We start from the raw sequence: 18,224 nt of genomic DNA on the forward strand, positions 1-18,224 counted from the left end.
TTGTCCCGCTCTTCATGCTGCGGTACCTCCTCCCAGAGTTAAGCAGTATAAACAGTCCAAATTGTGGGGGCTCTGGTAATGCCCTTAGCTCTAATCAGACAGCGCTTGTACCCCATGTCCATGATGGAAGGAAGAGAAGTCCCAATGATTTTTTCCGCTGTCCTCACCACTCTCTGAAGGCACTTCCAGTCCGCAGCTGTACAGCTGCCGCACCACGTAGAGATGCAGCTGGTCATGACCGACTCAATTGTGCTTCTGTAGAAAAGTGGCGAGGATGGGAGGGTGGAGGTGTAAACTTCTCAACCTGCGGAGGAAGTACAACCGCTGCTGTGCCCGTTTTGCCAGAGATGTAATGTTTGTGAACCAGTTTAAGGTGTCCGTTATATGCACCCCCAGGAACTTGATCCTTTTCACCTGCTCCACTGCTGAGTTGTTGATGCAAAGTGGAGTGTGACTGGGCTGAATTTTCCTTCTGAAATCGACGACAATCTCCTTGGTTTTGTTCACATTTAGGAGAAGGTTGTTCCTGCTGCACCAGCTCACCAGCTGTTCCACCTCCTCTCTATATGCCTGGTCGTCGTTATTGCGGATGAGGCCCACTACTGTTGTGTACAGGTGAGTTAATATTGGGGAACACAGATATGTGAAGAGGAAATAATTAGTGAAGACAAATGTAGGTTCGTCAGTCAGAAATAGATGAGTTAATATTCACTAAGGAAGCCACAAAATCTCTCAGAAATACTGAGGTTCCAGTATCACACTGGAGGACCTCAAGGAAATTCACATTAGTCATGAAATGGAGTTGGGTAAACTGAAGGCAGATAAAACCCCTGGGCCTGATGGTCTGCATCCCAGATTACTCACAGAGGTGGCCCTATAAATTGTGGATGCATTGGTGATCATTTTCCATTGTTCTATAGACTCTGGATCGGTTTTTGTGGACTGGAGGGTAGACGATGTAACCCCACTTTTTAAGAAAGGAGGGAGAGGGAAAACAGGAATTATAGAAGACCAATCTGAAGAAGAGTCTTGACCGGAAACGTTATCAATTCCTTCTCTCCAGAAATACTGCCTGGCCCGCTGAGTTACTCCAGCTTTTTGTGTCTATCTTTGAATTATAGACCAGTTAGCCTAACATCGATAGTGGGGAAGATGCTTGAGTTGATTATTAAAGATGTAATGGCAGCGCATTTGGAAAGCAGTGACAGGATCGGTCAAGGTCAGCATGGATTTATGAAGGGGAAATCTTGCTTGACTAATCTTCTGGAATTTTTTGAGGATGGAACAAGTTAAATGGATAAGGGAGAGCCAGTGCTTCTGGACTTTCAAAAAGCTTTGGACAAGGTCCCACACAAGAGATTAGTGTGCAAAGTTAAAGTACATGGTATTGGGGGTAGGGTATTGACATGGATAGTGAACTGGTTGACAGACAGGAAGCAAAGAGTAGGAATTAACGGGTCCTTTTCAGAATGGCAGGCAGTGACAAGTCGTGTGTTGCAAGGCCCAGTGCAGGGACCCCAGTTATTTACAATATATATTAATGATTTAGACGAAGGAATATCTCCAAGTAATATCTCCAAGTTTGCGGATGACACAAAGCGAGGTGGCAGAGCTGAGAGGAGGATGCTATGAGGCTACAGGGAGACTTCGATAGGTTGGGTGAGTGGGCAGATGCATGGCAGATGCAGGATAATGTGGATAAATGTGAGGTTATCCACTTTGGTGGCAAGAACAAGATGGCAGATTATTATCTGAATGGTGTCAGATTAGGAAAAGGGGAGGTACAACGAGACCGAGGTGTCCTTGTACATCAGTCATTGAAAGTAAACATGCAGATACAGCCGGCAATGAAAAAAGCTAATGGCATGTTGGCCTTCATTGCGAAAGGATTTGAGTATAGGAGCAAGGAGGTCCTACTGCAGTTGGACAGGGCCCTGGGGAGACTGTACCTGCAGTATTGTGTGCAGTTTTGGTCTCCTAATTTGAGGAAGGACATTCTCGCTATTGAGGAAGTGGAGCGTAGGTTCACCCGGTTAATTCCCAGGATGGCAGGACTGACATTGATGAAAGAATGGATCGATTGGGCTCATATTCACGAGAATTTAGGATGAGAGGGGATCATATAGAAACATATGATTATTAAGGGATTGGACACGCTAGATGCAGGAAATATGTTCCCCATGTTGGGGGAATCCAGAACCAGGGGTCATAGTTGAAGAATAAGGGATAGGGCATTTAGGACTGAGATGAGGAAAAAACTTTTTCACACAGCGAGTTGTGAATCTGTGGAATTCTCAGGCACAGAATGCAGTGGAAGCCAATACACAGGATTATATTTAACAGAGAGCAATCAATCCAATCCAATCCAACTTTATTTGTTAAGCACTTTAAAACAACCAATGTTGACCAAAGTGCTGTACAGAAGAATAAACAAGACATCATAAACAGACAACATAACAGAACATAACATAACAGCTCACATAAGGCGCAAAAATTACATATGAAATACAACAATAAATTAAATCAGTCCCATTGAGGTGATTTTTCGGGCAACTGGAAGTGCGAAAAACTGGCAACCGCAACGGAGACAGACAGACAGACAGACAGACACACACACACTGCAAAGCCAAGGTGATACAGACACACACCGCGATGAACAGGAAGGTTGACGCTGTAATTAAGACGGCTAAAGCACAGTGTACGGTAAGTCCTTTAAAAGACAGGAGGAGATAGGGGAGAAGGAGGGAGAAGGACTGGAGACAACTTTAAAGAAGCCAGACAACTTTTAAGAAGCCAGAGATACACGGCTGTGAAGCTCGGCAGACATTTAACATTACCAGTCGGTTATCCTTGGTGCTGGAAACTACTGCTTATGTTTTTTTTCCGCAATGAGCCAATGAAATTCACCGGTCAGCACTGGCTACAACCTACGAGGACCTTCAACCTCCTGGCAACCCACTAGGACCTCCTGGTGACCCACCTACGGCACGAGAAATATTGCTACTCTCCATGGCGGCTTCATTCTAGTCGCCGCTAATTTTTCAACATGAGGCCGTGACTGGTTCCCAGATTGCGGGAACTCCTCATGACCATGAAGGTGATTGTATGTACTTTCAATGACTCCCCGGCAACCACCCGCGAACATTTGGCAACCATGTGGCGACTGGACTTCTCCCCCCTCCTTTTAAAGGACTTAGCTGTCTTTTTACAGCGCCAACCTTCCTGTTCATCATGGTGTGTGTCTGTTTCACCTTGGCTTTGCACCATGTGATTTTTTTAGATTGCTCCTGCTTGCCCTGTCCCCCGCCTGCATAACGGACTGGTGAAGGAAGCAATGTGCTTGTGTGTGTGTGTGTGTGTGTGTGTGTGTGTGTGTGTGTGTGTGTGTGTGTGTGTGTGTGTGTGTGTGTGTGTGTGTGTGTGTGTGTGTGTGTGTGTGTGTGTTCCACTCTGACAGTCGCCGTTCCAGTTGCTGGTTTTTCAGGCGACTGCTGGCAACTTGACAGTCGCTGGCAGTTGCCTGAAAAATCACCTAAGTGGGGCAGGCCCATTCATTTCCGTTTAAAAAAGGAAGTCACATAATACATTATCTTTTCAATTCTGAAATGCTTCTCAAGAGTCAACAATGTTTGTCTTATGCACCCAGAAGGGAATAATTAAATCCTTACCTCCTGCAGTATTGCAAGAATATTAATTCAACACAACAAATAAATCTACAATAATCAAAAACACAACAAATAATCAGTAATTCCTCAGGTAACCAGACCTTAATAGTGCACACCATAGTACATAGTGCAATCTATACAAAGTCCATAGTAGATCATTGCTGAGGTAGAGTTGTGCAATGTGGTTCAAGACCCTCGTGGTTAATTGGAAGATGGTTAATGGGAAGAACCTGGAAGTCATTATTGTCAGGCTCCTGTACCTTCTTCCTGATGATAGCAGCAACATGAGAACATAGCCAAGGTGGTAAGGGTCATTGATAGTATTAGCCATCTTTTTGTGGCAATGCTTCCTGTAGAACACTTTAATAGCAAGGAGGCAAATTCCATAATGACCCTAGCAATGTCTACTATTTTCTGCAGCCTCCTTCATTTTTGAGCATTCGAGCTAGAGGACCAGGCCATGATGCAACCAGTTATTATGTTCTTTACAGAACACCTGCACAAGTTCGATAAGAATATTTGGCGACATACCAAATCGCAACAAAGTCTCTGCATTGGCCATAGCATCATAGTTCAATGCACTGATCCGGGCTCTAAGTTCATCTGCTTTACTGATAATACTCATTGCATTAAAATAAACACACATCAGTTTATTAGTCTCACTGTTGTTCAAGATGTGGACTCTGATACATCGACGAGTCCAAACCTAGACTGGGCGATCGTTTCCCTGAACACCTTCGTTCAGTCTGCCTGGACCTACCTGATCTCCCAGTTGCTAAACACTTTAATTCCCCTTCCCACTCCCACACTGACCTTTCTGTCCTAGGCCTCCTCCATTGTCAGGGTGAGACTAAACGCAAATTGGAGGAACAGCATCTCATATTTCGCTTGGGCAGCTTACAACCCAGGGGTATGACTATAGATTTCTCTAACTTCAAGTAACCACTTCATTTCCTCTCTCTCCATCCCTCCTCCACCCAAGTCTTTCGTTCCAACCTAGCTACAGCTAACAATGACCTGTTTCCTTATCATTGTTACTTGTTTGCATATCTTTCATTCATTTGTTCTGTACATCGTCTATATCTCTCGTTCCCATTTCCTTTGACTTTCAGTCTGAAGAAGGGTTTTGACCCGAAACGTCACCCATTCCTTCGCTCCAGAGATGCTGCCTGTCCCGCTGAGTTACTCCAGCATGTTGTGTCTATTAGATTCACCATGTTCATTGACCGGTTCTGCCTGTCTTTCATTTCAGATTTACTTATCATAACCTCTGCCTTCCCATCAGTCCCGCGATCTGCTGCTTGGGTTCCCACACCCTGCCTCTCTAGTTTAAAGCCTCCCAAGTAGCACGAGTACTTGGTTCCCTAAAAGTGGCGTCACTGGTACATAGAGTGGTCATGAGGTTTTCAATACATTGGCATAATTAGCCAGGGTATTGAGTATAGAAGTTTGGGTGTTACGTTACAGTTGTACAACACATTGGTAAGGCCGTATTTGGAGTATTGCGTTCAGTTTTGGTCACCCTACTAAAGGAAGGATGACATTAAGCTGGAAATTGCACAGCGAGGATGTGGTTTGAAGAAAAAGTACTGTAATAATCATGAATGACTTCATATAACCTGGACTAATCAAGTTGGCAAAGGTGATCTTGAGTATATTGTTGGCAAATAAGTTGGCAAAGGTAATCTTGAGTATATACTCTTGAGTTCATTGAGTATATATGGAACAGTTTCTTAGATGATAGATTACGGAACATTTGTGGTGTCATAGGCATTTAGGTCATAAAAATATGCATGCCTTAAATGAAGAAATTATTTATAATGCAAGCTGCAATGGTTAATACTGACTGAATAACACGCAACATAAGCTTTTTGCTGTACCTTGGTACACGTGACAATAAACTAAAAAAATACAATTGTTTCATTCTATTTTTACAGAAACAATGTTTTCAGATAAACATCTTAGAAGTATGTATAACATTTGAATTAAACAATTCTTAAATTTCATAAATAAATATATTATTCATTATGATCGTCAATGAAACAATAACAATTTACTCACCAATTGTTTCCCTCTATGTATTTCATTATCTAATGCTCTCTTCAAATTTGTTTCAGATTGAACTAACTAAAAACAGAGAAGAATATAAGCAAATATTTTGTCATCCAACTCAGTAGCAAGAAATAACTATTCTTATCATCTACATCTCAGCAGATACTTACATTTTAGTGGCGATAAATCAGTAAATGTATTCCGTTCATTAATTGTTACTACATCATTCTACATTATATTTCACTTTAAATTACATCAGAATGCAATTGCACATGTTTATATTTGTTAATACAACCTTTTAAAACATATCTTTCAAATCTATTTATTGCATCTTTCATGGGATTCATACCTCAAAGTGAACAAACAAAAATGTATATTTGAGAAACAATACCTTTTGCATGCTGTGGACAATGTTGTCAGTTTTGTGTTTTAGTATTTCAATTTCCTTTTCTGAAAATAAAGAAGAGCAGACTGTGAAAATTAGATCTTCAAATGTCTGTGTTCCTTCTCAGCGCTGAAGGTCAAACTCCATAGCCTACTGGAATCCATAGTGGATGGAGGACCTGGCAGGACACTAACCCTGAACATTACCCTTGACCTTCATTGCTTTGCCCCTGCTGTTTAGCCGGCTGGTCTAATGGATATTAGGTAGTAGTTCAAGGACCAAGTGTGGCTGTGTGCCCAGCCCATGAACGTCGTTGTCTGTTAGTCACAGCCAATACAAAGTGCTTTAGCAGGTGGTTCTTTATCTACTCAAAGCACTTCTCGTCAAAAACAAGACACACCATTAAATTAGCTCACAAGCAGTAATAAGTAATACGGTATCTGTCAAATACAACTTAATATTTTCTTGTACTATATCTAATCAATTAAAGTACAAAGAAAATGTTTGTACTTAATTTTCAATTGAACAGAGTGAAGCACTCGAATAATATGTTTATAGATAGCAAGCAACAATTTGTTGCAAAAAAGAGGAGCTCTCAGAACACCTATGTCATTCAAGTTACGATAAAATGTTAGCCTAATTACATTATGTATGTATGAAGATTTTCATTAAATTTCAAGTCTTTGCTGTATCAACGCCCAATGTATAAACTGTGATGTATTTCTTCTGGGTAGCACCTTTTGATGGATTGTTCCACCTCATCCATTTGCTGAAATGAGCTAAATCTCTTTGGAATAAACAATATTTTTATATCTGTCAGGGGTAAAAATAATAAACCAACAGAATGAAAGAAGAGGAAGTCTTCATATTGGCAAAGAACGTAGACCAAATTAGATTTGATGAAAAACCTTTGCATGCAATTTATCAATTTTGCTTTGATAACAGTCACTGGAAATTTTTATATTAGCTTGAGTATGATGACTTTGCTTTAGTAAGACATAAGAAATAACGATCTACATTATGATGATACATAGATAAAAATTAAACAGTTAAACAGTTGTGTAAACTAAAGCACCTGCATCATTTGACTGGAATAAAAACACCTGTTGGATATTTACTTCCTCAAACAAACTTGCAAAAGTACACACCTTGCATTGATCTACACCAGACAAATCAGTGAACAGCTTTTCACTTTACTGTTAAATCGGACATCATTAAAAATAATAATTCAAGTGACAGATCTCATGTAAATATTTTATTTCTGCACTCGTAGATTATTGCTAGAATCCTACATTACCTAATTCTTTTATTTGATTTTCTTTCAAAATAATGGTTTTTGCCTTTTTTTCAGTCTCCTGCCTCAGGGAGTTAACTTCATTCCTCAGTTCTTGATTTACTATAATAAGATCGTCAGTGTCTTTTCCATCAAAATCGATCTGAAAAAACACAGAACTCTTTTGTTAGAACAGAAAACAAAAAGCTGAAATGGCAAGCTGTGTAGCCGATATGAAAATGATTCCACAACAGAGCTGTCATCCAACTTTCTGGCTTTTATGAATCATTTGGAATATGAATAGGAAACAAACACAAAAAAAGAGAAATGTGCAGAGAAGAAAAAAGTAGACCCCACCAAAACCGAATCTTGGTAAAAAGGTGCTAGTACATTACATACAAAGACAATAATTCATGGGGACATTTTATTGATGAGAATAATACATATCATACTGTTTGTGTGCCCTCATCATTCAGGTCTGTGTATTGTGGTAGTTGTGTCCAGGCAGGCAGCTGTGGCCCATCCACCCACATCCCCCTGTGTGCTCAAGGACTGCTGTCCGTAACTAGGCAGGCAAGGGAGTGTGTAGCCGGACAACACCAAGGGTGGCAGAGTGCAGAGCTAGGAAGGGGGCTTGTTGCCATTGTTGCCATTCCTCACTGACAGTACTGCCACAGTCATAAAGAGCACGTCACATGTCAAAGTAGTGAAGTTTTCAGGCTTGAAGCCACATGGAGTCCATCAGGTCTGCTGATATATACACAGTTGGTTTTCTACTTTGTGATGGAGCCACCCGGAGATAATTCATATTCTGAACATTAACATGGCTCTGCATGCCTGTCACGCGTAGGCTGTGCAGGCGGTTTGGTACTGCTGAACACTTCACTCTAGAAAGAGGTTTTGCTCATCACTACTGTAAGGTTTGAAGTTAAACTTCCACTTAAGGAGTTACTTATCCATAAATGGTAAATTAATGTAATTCTAATGTAATTTTTCAATTTCAGATAGCCCATCCTCCAAAAGAAAAAGAAACTCAAATAGGCTTGCTAGCTTGCATTCATGAGAACAGTTTGTCTCAAGCTAGATTCTCAGCAGAAAACATTAAATAGTAATAGTTTGTAGCAAAGGGTTCTCTATGTATGCATTACCTTTCTCTTACAACAATTCAATGAGATATATATTAAAGGTTAAACACCAGAAAGTAATTTTAATCTTATGTTGAATGATGATTACGAATTACAGTGAAATATTTACACTGGATAAATAAAGTATCTGGGTTTTTTTACACCGCCCGTAAAGCACAATAGTCTTTCAAGTTTTGACTTGCGCTTTGAATGAATAATCTTTACCTCTGGCTCCACCACCTGTTTCAGTTAAGAATTGCAAATAATTAACTATTCAAGTCTCCTGCAGCAATGAGGACACTCATTAGCAAGACAAACAAAGGGACGGTTTTCTGTAGCTACAGTCATCTGTTACACTTTGAGTGGCAGGTTTTGTGCTGGTGTTCACTGCCATCTGCCCCCAGCAGCAGTCCTGAGCTTCAAAAAAAAATTAAGAAACTTGCTACATTTAAGACAGCCAATAAGAAAGAAAACAGCTTTGGCCAAATGAGAAATATTTCACTGTGATTAATTATTGTTTCTGAGACAAGCTTTTAACCTTCAGTTCCATTCGTAAATTTGTATATATTTTGAATAAAGTTAAACTGTGCTATATTATTTTATTAATTTGAGTAATTATGTTGTACAGTATATAAATCGTAAAAGTCATAAATCGTAAAAATATTATGCAGTAACAGCACATAATATTTATTGGCACAATAGTCATTCAAATGGCTGACACTCATCTCTCATTGCACACTAGAGGTCTCTCTTGTAATTCAATTGCTCAATTTGCAACTTTCAGCTTGAATTCCTTTCCAAACACTAAACGATGATGTTTGAAAACAAGATTATAAAATACAATAGCAATACTGTTTACTCAATGGAATCTCTGGCATCCTCATCAATTGACCATTTGAAAGATTTCAGTGTAACATCAAATGATCATTCATGAATATATGTTCATGGTGCATGGTGGTGCTTAAACCCAAAACTATCTAATTCAGAAGCGAGAGCTACTGCTAGGTTAAGCAGATAATTGTAAAATGAGAAATACCGATGTGCTCTGTTGCACAGAAAACTGGTCAAATTCACTTCTAACTAAATTGGAAACTTAAAAATCTGGATGTTTAAGTTGAAATATGAAGCTTTCTCCAGAGATAATGCTTCTTGTGCATTTCTAAAGGTGATCACAAACAATAAATTCACTCGGATCTTGTAGTTACAATGTAGTTAAATGTAGTTAAATTTAATTCTATTATTCAGTCACATTTCAGAACATGGTTTGTTCACTGCATCGGATTGTGAGTTCTCAAATAAAAGTGATTAAATGAAGCAAAAACTAAACATGTTAATTTGCAACTGGTGCCCCGCTCCTTACTATATTCCCTATGCACTCTCGACTGTGCGGCAATGTTCTGCTTTAACTCCATTTACAAGTTTGCAGATGACATTAGCATAGCGGGCTGGACCTCAAATAATGTGACAGCGTACAGGAAGGAGATCATGTACTGTTATCTGTACTTTCACTGCGACTGTAACATTATATTATATGGCAGGCAGTGACTAGTGGGGTACCGCAAGGCTCAGTGCTGGGACCCCAGCTATTTACAATATATATTAATGATTTGAACGAGGGAATTGAATGCAAGATCTCCAAGTTTGCGGATGACATTAAGCTGGGGGGCAGTGTTAGCTGCGAGGAGGATGCTAAGAGGCTGCACGGTGACTTGGATAGGCTGGGCAAGTTGGGCAAATGCATGGCAGATGCAGTATAATGTGGATAAATGTGAGGTTATCCACTTTGGTGGCAAAAACAGGAAAGCAAACTATTATGTAAATGGTGGCCGATTAGGAAAAGGGGAGATGCAACGAGACCTGGATGTCATGGTACACCAGTCTTTGAAAGTAGGCATGCAGGTGCAGCAGGCAGTCACCCATTCCTTCTCTCCGGAGATGCTGCCTGTCCTGCTGAGTTACTCCAGCTTTTTGTGTCTATCATTGTGAGAAGGAATTGATAGGAAGATAATGTGACAGGGGGTGAGACAATGAGAATGATAAACACGTTGTTTGAGGATTGCTGAGGGAAAGATAGTAGCAGAAGGGACTTTTTTATTCATTTAAGCTATTTGAGCATCTCAGGCTTCACATAGAACATCTCATTCTCCAACATGTCCTTTACCTTTAACGTGATCCCACCACCAGTCATATCTTCCCATCCCTATTCCTTTCAGCCTTCCAGATACCGTTCTGTCCACAACTCCTTGGTTCACTTGACCCTTCCCACCTAAACCATCCCCTCCCCAGCTATTTTCCTCTGCAACTGCACCTGCCCCTCAAACACCTGCCCCTATATCTCCTCCCTCGCATCCATCCAAGGACACCAGCAATCCTTCCTGATGACAGGCACAGGTTATTGATAGGGGACGATCAGCCATGATCACAATGAATGGCGGTGCTGGCTCGAAGGGCCGAAAGGCCTCCTCCTGCACCTATTTTCTATGTTTTTCTGTTTCTATGACACAGGTTTACATGCACATCCTCCACTGCATCCGTTGCTCTAGATAATAATAATACATTTTATTTATGGGCGCCTTTCAAGAGTCTCAAGGACACCGTACAAAAATTTAGCAAGTAGAGGAAAAACATGTAAGCGGAATGAAATAAATAGTAGAGACATGACTAGTACACAAATTAAAGACAGAATTCAATTCAAAACACAATATGAGGCAATTCAAGCACAGATGAAAAGGGAGGGGGACGTGGGGCTAAGGATAGGCAGAGGTGAAGAGATGGGTCTTGAGGCGGGACTGGAAGATGGTGAGGGACACGGAATTGCGGATCAGTTGGGGGAGGGAGTTCCAGAGCCTAGGAGCTGCCCTGGAGAAGGCTCTGTCCCCAAAACTGCGGAGGTTGGACTTATGGATGGAGAGGAGACCGGCTGATGTGGATCTGAGGGACCGCGAGGGTTGGTAGGGGGAGAGGAGGTCAGTGAGATATGGGGGGGCCAGATGGTGGAGGGCTTTGTAGGTGAGGACCATGATTTTGTAGGTGATCCGGTGGGAGATGGGAAGCCAGTGAAGTTGTTTGAGGACTGGAGTGATGTGATGCCAGGATTTGGTGTGGGTGATGAGTCGTGCGGCTGCGTTCTGGACCAGTTGGAGTCGGTTGATGTAGGTGGAGCTGATGCCAAGGAGAAGTGAGTTGCAGTAGTCCAGTCGGGAGGAGATGAAGGCATGGATGAGTCTTTCAGCAGCGGGAGGTGTGAGAGAGGGTCTGAGTTTGGCGATGTTGCGGAGGTGAAAGAAGGAGGTTTTAATGACATGGCGGATGTGAGGCTCAAGGGAGAGGGTGGAATCAAAGATCACGCCAAGGTTGCGGGCCTGGGGAGATAGTGGTGCCGTCGATGGTGAGAGTGGGGTTATTGATTTTGCTGAGTGTGGATTTGGAGCCTATGAGGAGGAATTCTGTTTTATCGCTGAAGAATATATGAAGAAAGACTGGATAGACTCGGCTTGTACTCGCTAGAATTTAGGAGATTGAGGGGGATCTTATAGAAACTTACAAAATTCTTAAGGGGTTGGACAGGCTAGATGCAGGAAGATTGTTCCCGATGTTGGGGAAGTCCAGAACAAGGGGTCACAGTTTAAGGATAAGGGGGAAGTCTTTTAGGACCGAGATGAGAAAAACATTTTTCACACAGAGAGTGGTGAATCTGTGGAATTCTCTGCCACAGAAGGTAGTTGAGGCCAGTTCATTGGCTATATTTAAGAGGGAGTTAGATGTGGCCCTTGTGGCTAAAGGGATCAGGGGGTATGGAGAGAAGGCAGGGATGGGATACTGAGTTGGATGATCAGCCATGATCATATTGAATGGCGGTGCAGGCTCGAAGGGCCGAATGGCCTACTCCTGCACCTATTTTCTATGTTTCTATGTTTTTCTATGTTTCTATGTTTTTCTATGTTTCTATGTTAAGAGTATCTTAAGAAACAAAGAGAGTAGAATGGAGTTCGCGTACAAATAATGTGGTAAGTAAATTTCTTTGAGCTATATGTTTTTAAATACCGTATTTCCCGGCAATGAAGATGCTATTTTTTACCCAAAAGTAAGGTACAAAAATTTACCTGCGTCTTGGAGGCCGAAGGTTAGGTTGTTAGCCAAGAAAGATAGACTTGGCTATCACTCAGTACATCAAGAACAATGTTGCTGTACTGAGGGATAGCTAAGTCTATCCCTCACTGCTGGCAGCTGATGGGAAGCGGCTGTAAAGTGGGAAGCGGCTGTAAAAGGACTGCGCTGCTGGGGGGAGGGGGGAAGAGTTCCTTTCACTCCGTGTGGGGAGTCTGGCCAGGGGTAAAGTTTTGGGGAGGGCAGGAGCGTTCAGAAGGAGGGGGTCGGGGATCTTGCCAGCAACTCACTCACTCACCGCTGTGCTCCGGTCGCGGAGCCCAGCGCATTGTGGCCGGGGAGGGAAGTAGCTCGGGTGGCTGCGAGTGGCCGCTGGGACCAGACAGCATTGGTCTACATTGAAAGACACGGACCCGGCAGTGAATGCCATGCAGTGTAACCCAGCGCAGCAAGTGAGGCCATGTCCTGCTCCCGGCGGCAGTCGGAATTTAAGGATTTGCAGGAAGTGGCTGACATGAGCGAGGCCAGCGAGTGGCAGGAGAGAGGTGTTCAGACGGAGAGCACTGCCAGAGGTGAGTGGACTGACAGAAGGCGCTGAGGTGGTGGCCGGTTCCGCTGTTCGGTCCCGGCGGCTGCTCGCAGCCACCCGAGCTACTTCCCACCCCGGCCACAATGCGGTGGCTCCGCACCCGGAGCGCCGCAGCAGCGGTGAGTGAGTGAGTTACTGGCATGATCCTCGACTCCCACCGTCTCAATGCTCCTGCCCGTGCTGACCCGGGCCAGACTCCCCACACGCTGTGAAAGGAACTCTCCCCCCAATTGGTCCCTTGAACTAGTATTGTCATTCAATAAGATGACACCTGATTCAACTTGTCCCGATGTGCTTCCGTTTTCCCCACCATCTCTCTATCTGCCATCACCCTCCACCCCCCCCCCACCCATTCAGTAATTCAGAATGGAGGAAATTTGGAAGCCTTGGGCAAATTGAATTGTTACTTTCCTTATTTTAATTTTTTTATTTTTTGAGCGTGAGAAATTATATGTCCCGCCAGCCTTTTTTTCAAAATTTAGCAACTCAAAATGGGGGTGCGAATTCGGTACTTTATTAAGAGATATGGCTTTTGAAAACAAATTATTTAATAAAAGTTGACTGACAGCTTACGGAGAGGAGAACAATCTATGCATGTGCGGTTTAAGATTTTTTTAAAGCCGACTGACTGCCTACTCTGAGTAATTACTCACGGCACGTGCCTGCATGATGAACAAGCTGCTATCTTCTTACTACTAATACCATGTGTTTATCTAACAGGGTTAATCATGTCTGTATGGCACAGAGACAAAGCAACTTTACTATTTTGGGAAACAATACAGTCACTGAATGCTTCTAAACGCTTCTGGGATAATTCTTGAAATGTTCAATTTGCATTGCAAATAAATTTGTCAACTGGAATATATTATTAAAATGTACAATGGACAAAATATGAAAAACACAAAACACTTATAATCAATGATGATTTAACACATATAGAATCATAAAGTCATACTTTATAAGAACCACAGAAGGTAACTAAAAAGGCAATACAGGGTGCAAAGATTAAATTATAAAGTAAGCTTGCCAATAATATAAAAGAGGATACCAAGAGTTTCTTCAGATATAAAGTGTAGGAAAGAGAGAAGAGTGGATGTTAGACCGTTGAGAAATGATGCTGGTGAAGTGATAATGGGGATAAAAGAAATGGCAGAGGAATTGAATCCGATTTTTTGCATCAGTTTTCATAGTGGAAGACACCAGCGACGTGCCTGTCAGGGGTTGGAAGTTAGTGGAGTGGCTATTACGAAGTAGAAGGTGCTTGGGAAGCTGAAAGGGCTGAAGGGATAAGTCACCTGGACCAGATAGTGCATTTTGGTAGTAGGAATAAAGGCATAGACTATTTTCTATTATGCAGATAATCCAGAAATCGGAGGTGCAAAGGGACTTGGGAGTGCTGGTGCACGATTCTCAGAAAATTAATTTGCAAGTCGAATCGGTAGTAAGGAAGGCAAACGCAATGTTAGCTAGCATTTATTTCAAGAGGGCTAGAATACAAAAACAGGGATGTAATGCTGAGGCTCTATAAGGTTGCATTTGGAGTATTGTGAGAATTGTGGGCACCATATCTGAGGAAGGATGTGCTGGCTCTGGATAGGGTCCAGAGGAGGTTTACAACGAGTGGGTTAACATGTGATGAATATTTGACAACACTGGGCATGCACTCGCTGGAGTTTAGAAGGATGAGGAGGGACCTCATTGAAACTTACTGAATAATGTAAGGCTTGGATAGTGTGGATGTGGAGAGGATATTTCCACTAGGCGGAGAGTCTAGTACTAGAGGTTATTGCCTCAGAAATAAGGACATTCTGGGAAGGAGATGAGAAGAAATTTATTTAGTCAGAGGGTGGTGAATCTGTGGATTTTTTGCCACAGAAGGCTGTAGAGGCCAAGTCAGTTGATATTTTTAAGGCAGAGATAGCTAGATTCTTGATTAGTATAGGTGTCAAAGGTTACAGGGAGAAGACAGGAGAAATAGGTTAGGAGGGAGAGATAGATCAGCCATGATTGAATGGCGTAGACTTGATGGGCCAAGTGGCCTAATATTATTATTCCTTATGACCTATCCATTTGTGATTCCCCATTTACTTGTACTTATCTTAATTGAAACAAATTAAATTATCTAATTCCCTTCTTCTACGCTGCCATTCCTCTGTAGTGCACCAGACAGTGCTTGGATTTGAAGATAGTCCAGTGCAGAATTCTGCAATTTGGAAAAGACTGCGAGTTGAGACTTTTGTGTTTAACTGGGAATCACAAACTTGGAGGCACTATTACAGCCCAAATTAATAAATGTCAAAGCACTATACTTACATTGAGCCGTCCTGAGCTTTCACACTCTGATATTTTTTCTTTTAAAGATAAAATAATTAAATCCTTCTGTTTGAGCAAGAGTAATGTTGTGTTGCTGGATTCTATAGACATCTTATTCCTTTCACACAATTCTCTACAATATTTCTGTGAACAAAATGAACAATTTTAATCACAACCAGAAATATCAATAAACAGAACAATACCATACTGAAACAAAGTTCTGCTTTTGGTTGTGAATTGTTTTAATTGAGCACATTACATTTTTACAATACTTTTATAATGTCACATTAATGCTCTGGAACAAAGGAACAAGAGAAAAAAACAGGGTGGTTTTCTATTTATATAGTTCCTTTCACATCCCTTTCACAAAGTCCTAAAGCACTTGACAGTTAATAATGTAGGAAAAAAGTATAAACATTGTGACAATGTAGGAAACACCCAGCCAATTTGCTCACATATGCTCCAGCAAATAACAACTTGGCAATGTGGCCCAAGGAATTCGCAATATTAGCTCCAGATCCTATGAAACATCAGAACAAAAATGGGGAAGGAAACCAATAGTTCTTTATTATCACATGTATCAACGTACAGTGAATATTTTGCCTACAGTTCAGTAAATTATTACCATGCTCCTTTGTCCTTGAGTGGTCCTACCCTTTGTACCTATCCCTATGTACATAGAAACATAGAAAATAGGTGCAGGAGTAGGCCATTCGGCCCTTCGAGCCTGCACCGCCATTCAATATGATCATGGCTGATCATCCAACTCAGTATCCTGTACCTGCCTTCTCTCCATACCCCCTGATACCTTTAGCCACAAGGGCCACATCTAACTCCCTCTTAAATACTGTATAGCCAATGAACTGGCCTCAACTACCTTCTGTGGCAGAGAGTTCCAGAGATTCACCATTCTCTGTGTGAAAAATGTTTTTCTCATCTCGGTCCTAAAGGATTTTCCCTTTATCCTTAAACTGTGACCCCTTGTCCTGGACTTCCCCAACATCGGGAACAATCTTCCTGCATCTAGCCTGTCCAACCCCTTAAGAATTTTGTAAGTTTCTATAAGATCCCCCCTCAATCTTCTAAATTCTAGCAAGTACAAGCCAAGTCTATCCAGTCTTTCTTCATATGAAAGTCCTGACATCCCAGGAATCAGTCTGGTACCGCCTCTATGGCAAGAATGTATTTCCTCAGATTTGGAGACCAAAACTGTACGCAATACTCCAGGTGTGGTCTCACCAAGACCCTGTCAACTGCAGTAGAACCTCCCTGCTCTTATACTCAAATCCTTTTGCTATGAATGCTAACATACCATTCGCTTTCTTCACTGCCTGCCTACTTTCAATGACTGGTGTACCATGACACCCAGGTCTCGTTGCATCTCCCCTTTTCCTAATCGGCCCACCATTTAGATAATAGTCTACTTTCCTGTTTTTGCCACCAAAGTGGATAACCTCACATTTATCCGCAAACTTGGAGATGTTGCATTCAATTCCCTCGACCAAATCATTTATTTATTTATGTATTTGATTCTTTATTTCGAACAGAACAAAAGAATAAAAAGCAAGTGTGAAACAGCATACAAAAACAAAACAAGAAGATTTATAAAGTGTCATAAACAATATCTATAAATAAATGAAATCATATGTCTGAAAAGGAGCAGGAAGAAGCCAAAGCTTATTAATTCCCACCCCTTATTCAACTGCTTGTAATTATCTTATACAAATTTAGCAGCTATATGTACACCAGCAGCTATATGTACCCCAAATTATTTACATTTATACACTAATCAAATATTTACAAAGCCATACAAAAAAGAGAGAAAAAAATAAAAAATAAAAGAAAAAGAAAAGAAAAAACCCTCATATACTATACAGTATCTTAGTCATATATACAACCCATCACCCTATAATCACCCTTCCCAATACAATCAGTATAACAAATATCCCACTCACAATCACCTATCCTCATCCCAATATCCTTTTAACAAGGTGTTTTGTACATCTTTTTAAACTGAATTATGTTTGTGCTAAGTTTTATCTCCTGTTCCAGACCATTCCACAAATTCACCCCACAGATTGCTATGCACATACTTTTAAGAGTTGTTCTGACATTGAGTTTTTTTAAATTATGTTCCCCTCTCAAATTATACCCACCCTGTCTTTCCATAAACAGTTTTTGTATATTTCTTGGAAGTAAATTATTTCTTGCTTTGTACATGATTTGCGTAGTCTTAAATTTAACCAGATCGATGAACTTCAGTGTATGTGACTTTAAGAATAATACATTTGTATGTTCAAGATATCCAAAGTTATTGATAATTCTTATTGCTCTTTTTTGTAATGTGCATAACGGCTATACGTTGGTTTTGTAGGTGTTACCCCATATCTCCACACAGTAACTCAGATATGGCAATATGAGTGTATTATACAGAGTATGTAATGATTTGTGGTCCAGAATATGTCTTGATTTTCTCAATATTGCTATATTGGGAGTAACTCCTACTCATTAATATATATTGTAAATAGCTGGGGTCCCAGCACTGAGCCTTGCCATACCCCACTAGTCACTGCCTGCCATTCTGAAAAGGACCCGTTTACTCCTACTCTTTGCTTCCTGTTTGCCAGCCAGTTCTCTATCCACATCAATACTGAACCCCCAATACCGTGTACCTTCTTGTTTTAAATGTATACATAAAATGCCCTGGATTTTCCTT

At 41.3% G+C, this 18,224-nt stretch overlaps 1 protein-coding gene and 1 long non-coding RNA gene across 2 annotated transcripts in view; one reads left to right on the forward strand and one right to left on the reverse strand.

Annotated features, from left to right (window-relative positions):
- c2h10orf67 (chromosome 2 C10orf67 homolog) overlaps positions 1-18,224 on the reverse strand; it is a 135,172-nt gene that overhangs the window by 91,308 nt on the left and 25,640 nt on the right. The window contains exons 5-8 of the mRNA XM_033015600.1: positions 15,509-15,652; positions 7,400-7,538; positions 6,109-6,167; positions 5,727-5,792 (exon numbers count right to left, since the gene is read on the reverse strand). Of these exons, the coding sequence (XP_032871491.1) occupies positions 5,727-5,792; positions 6,109-6,167; positions 7,400-7,538; positions 15,509-15,652 (408 nt within the window). The remainder of the gene's footprint in view (positions 1-5,726; positions 5,793-6,108; positions 6,168-7,399; positions 7,539-15,508; positions 15,653-18,224) is intronic.
- LOC116968784 lies at positions 4,940-16,781 on the forward strand. The gene is made up of 3 exons (XR_004410529.1): positions 4,940-5,017; positions 10,038-10,040; positions 16,771-16,781. It is a non-coding gene; the product is annotated as an uncharacterized LOC116968784 (long non-coding RNA).

This window comes from Amblyraja radiata, chromosome 2 (genome assembly GCF_010909765.2).
Source record: "Amblyraja radiata isolate CabotCenter1 chromosome 2, sAmbRad1.1.pri, whole genome shotgun sequence".
Taxonomy (NCBI): domain Eukaryota; kingdom Metazoa; phylum Chordata; class Chondrichthyes; order Rajiformes; family Rajidae; genus Amblyraja; species Amblyraja radiata.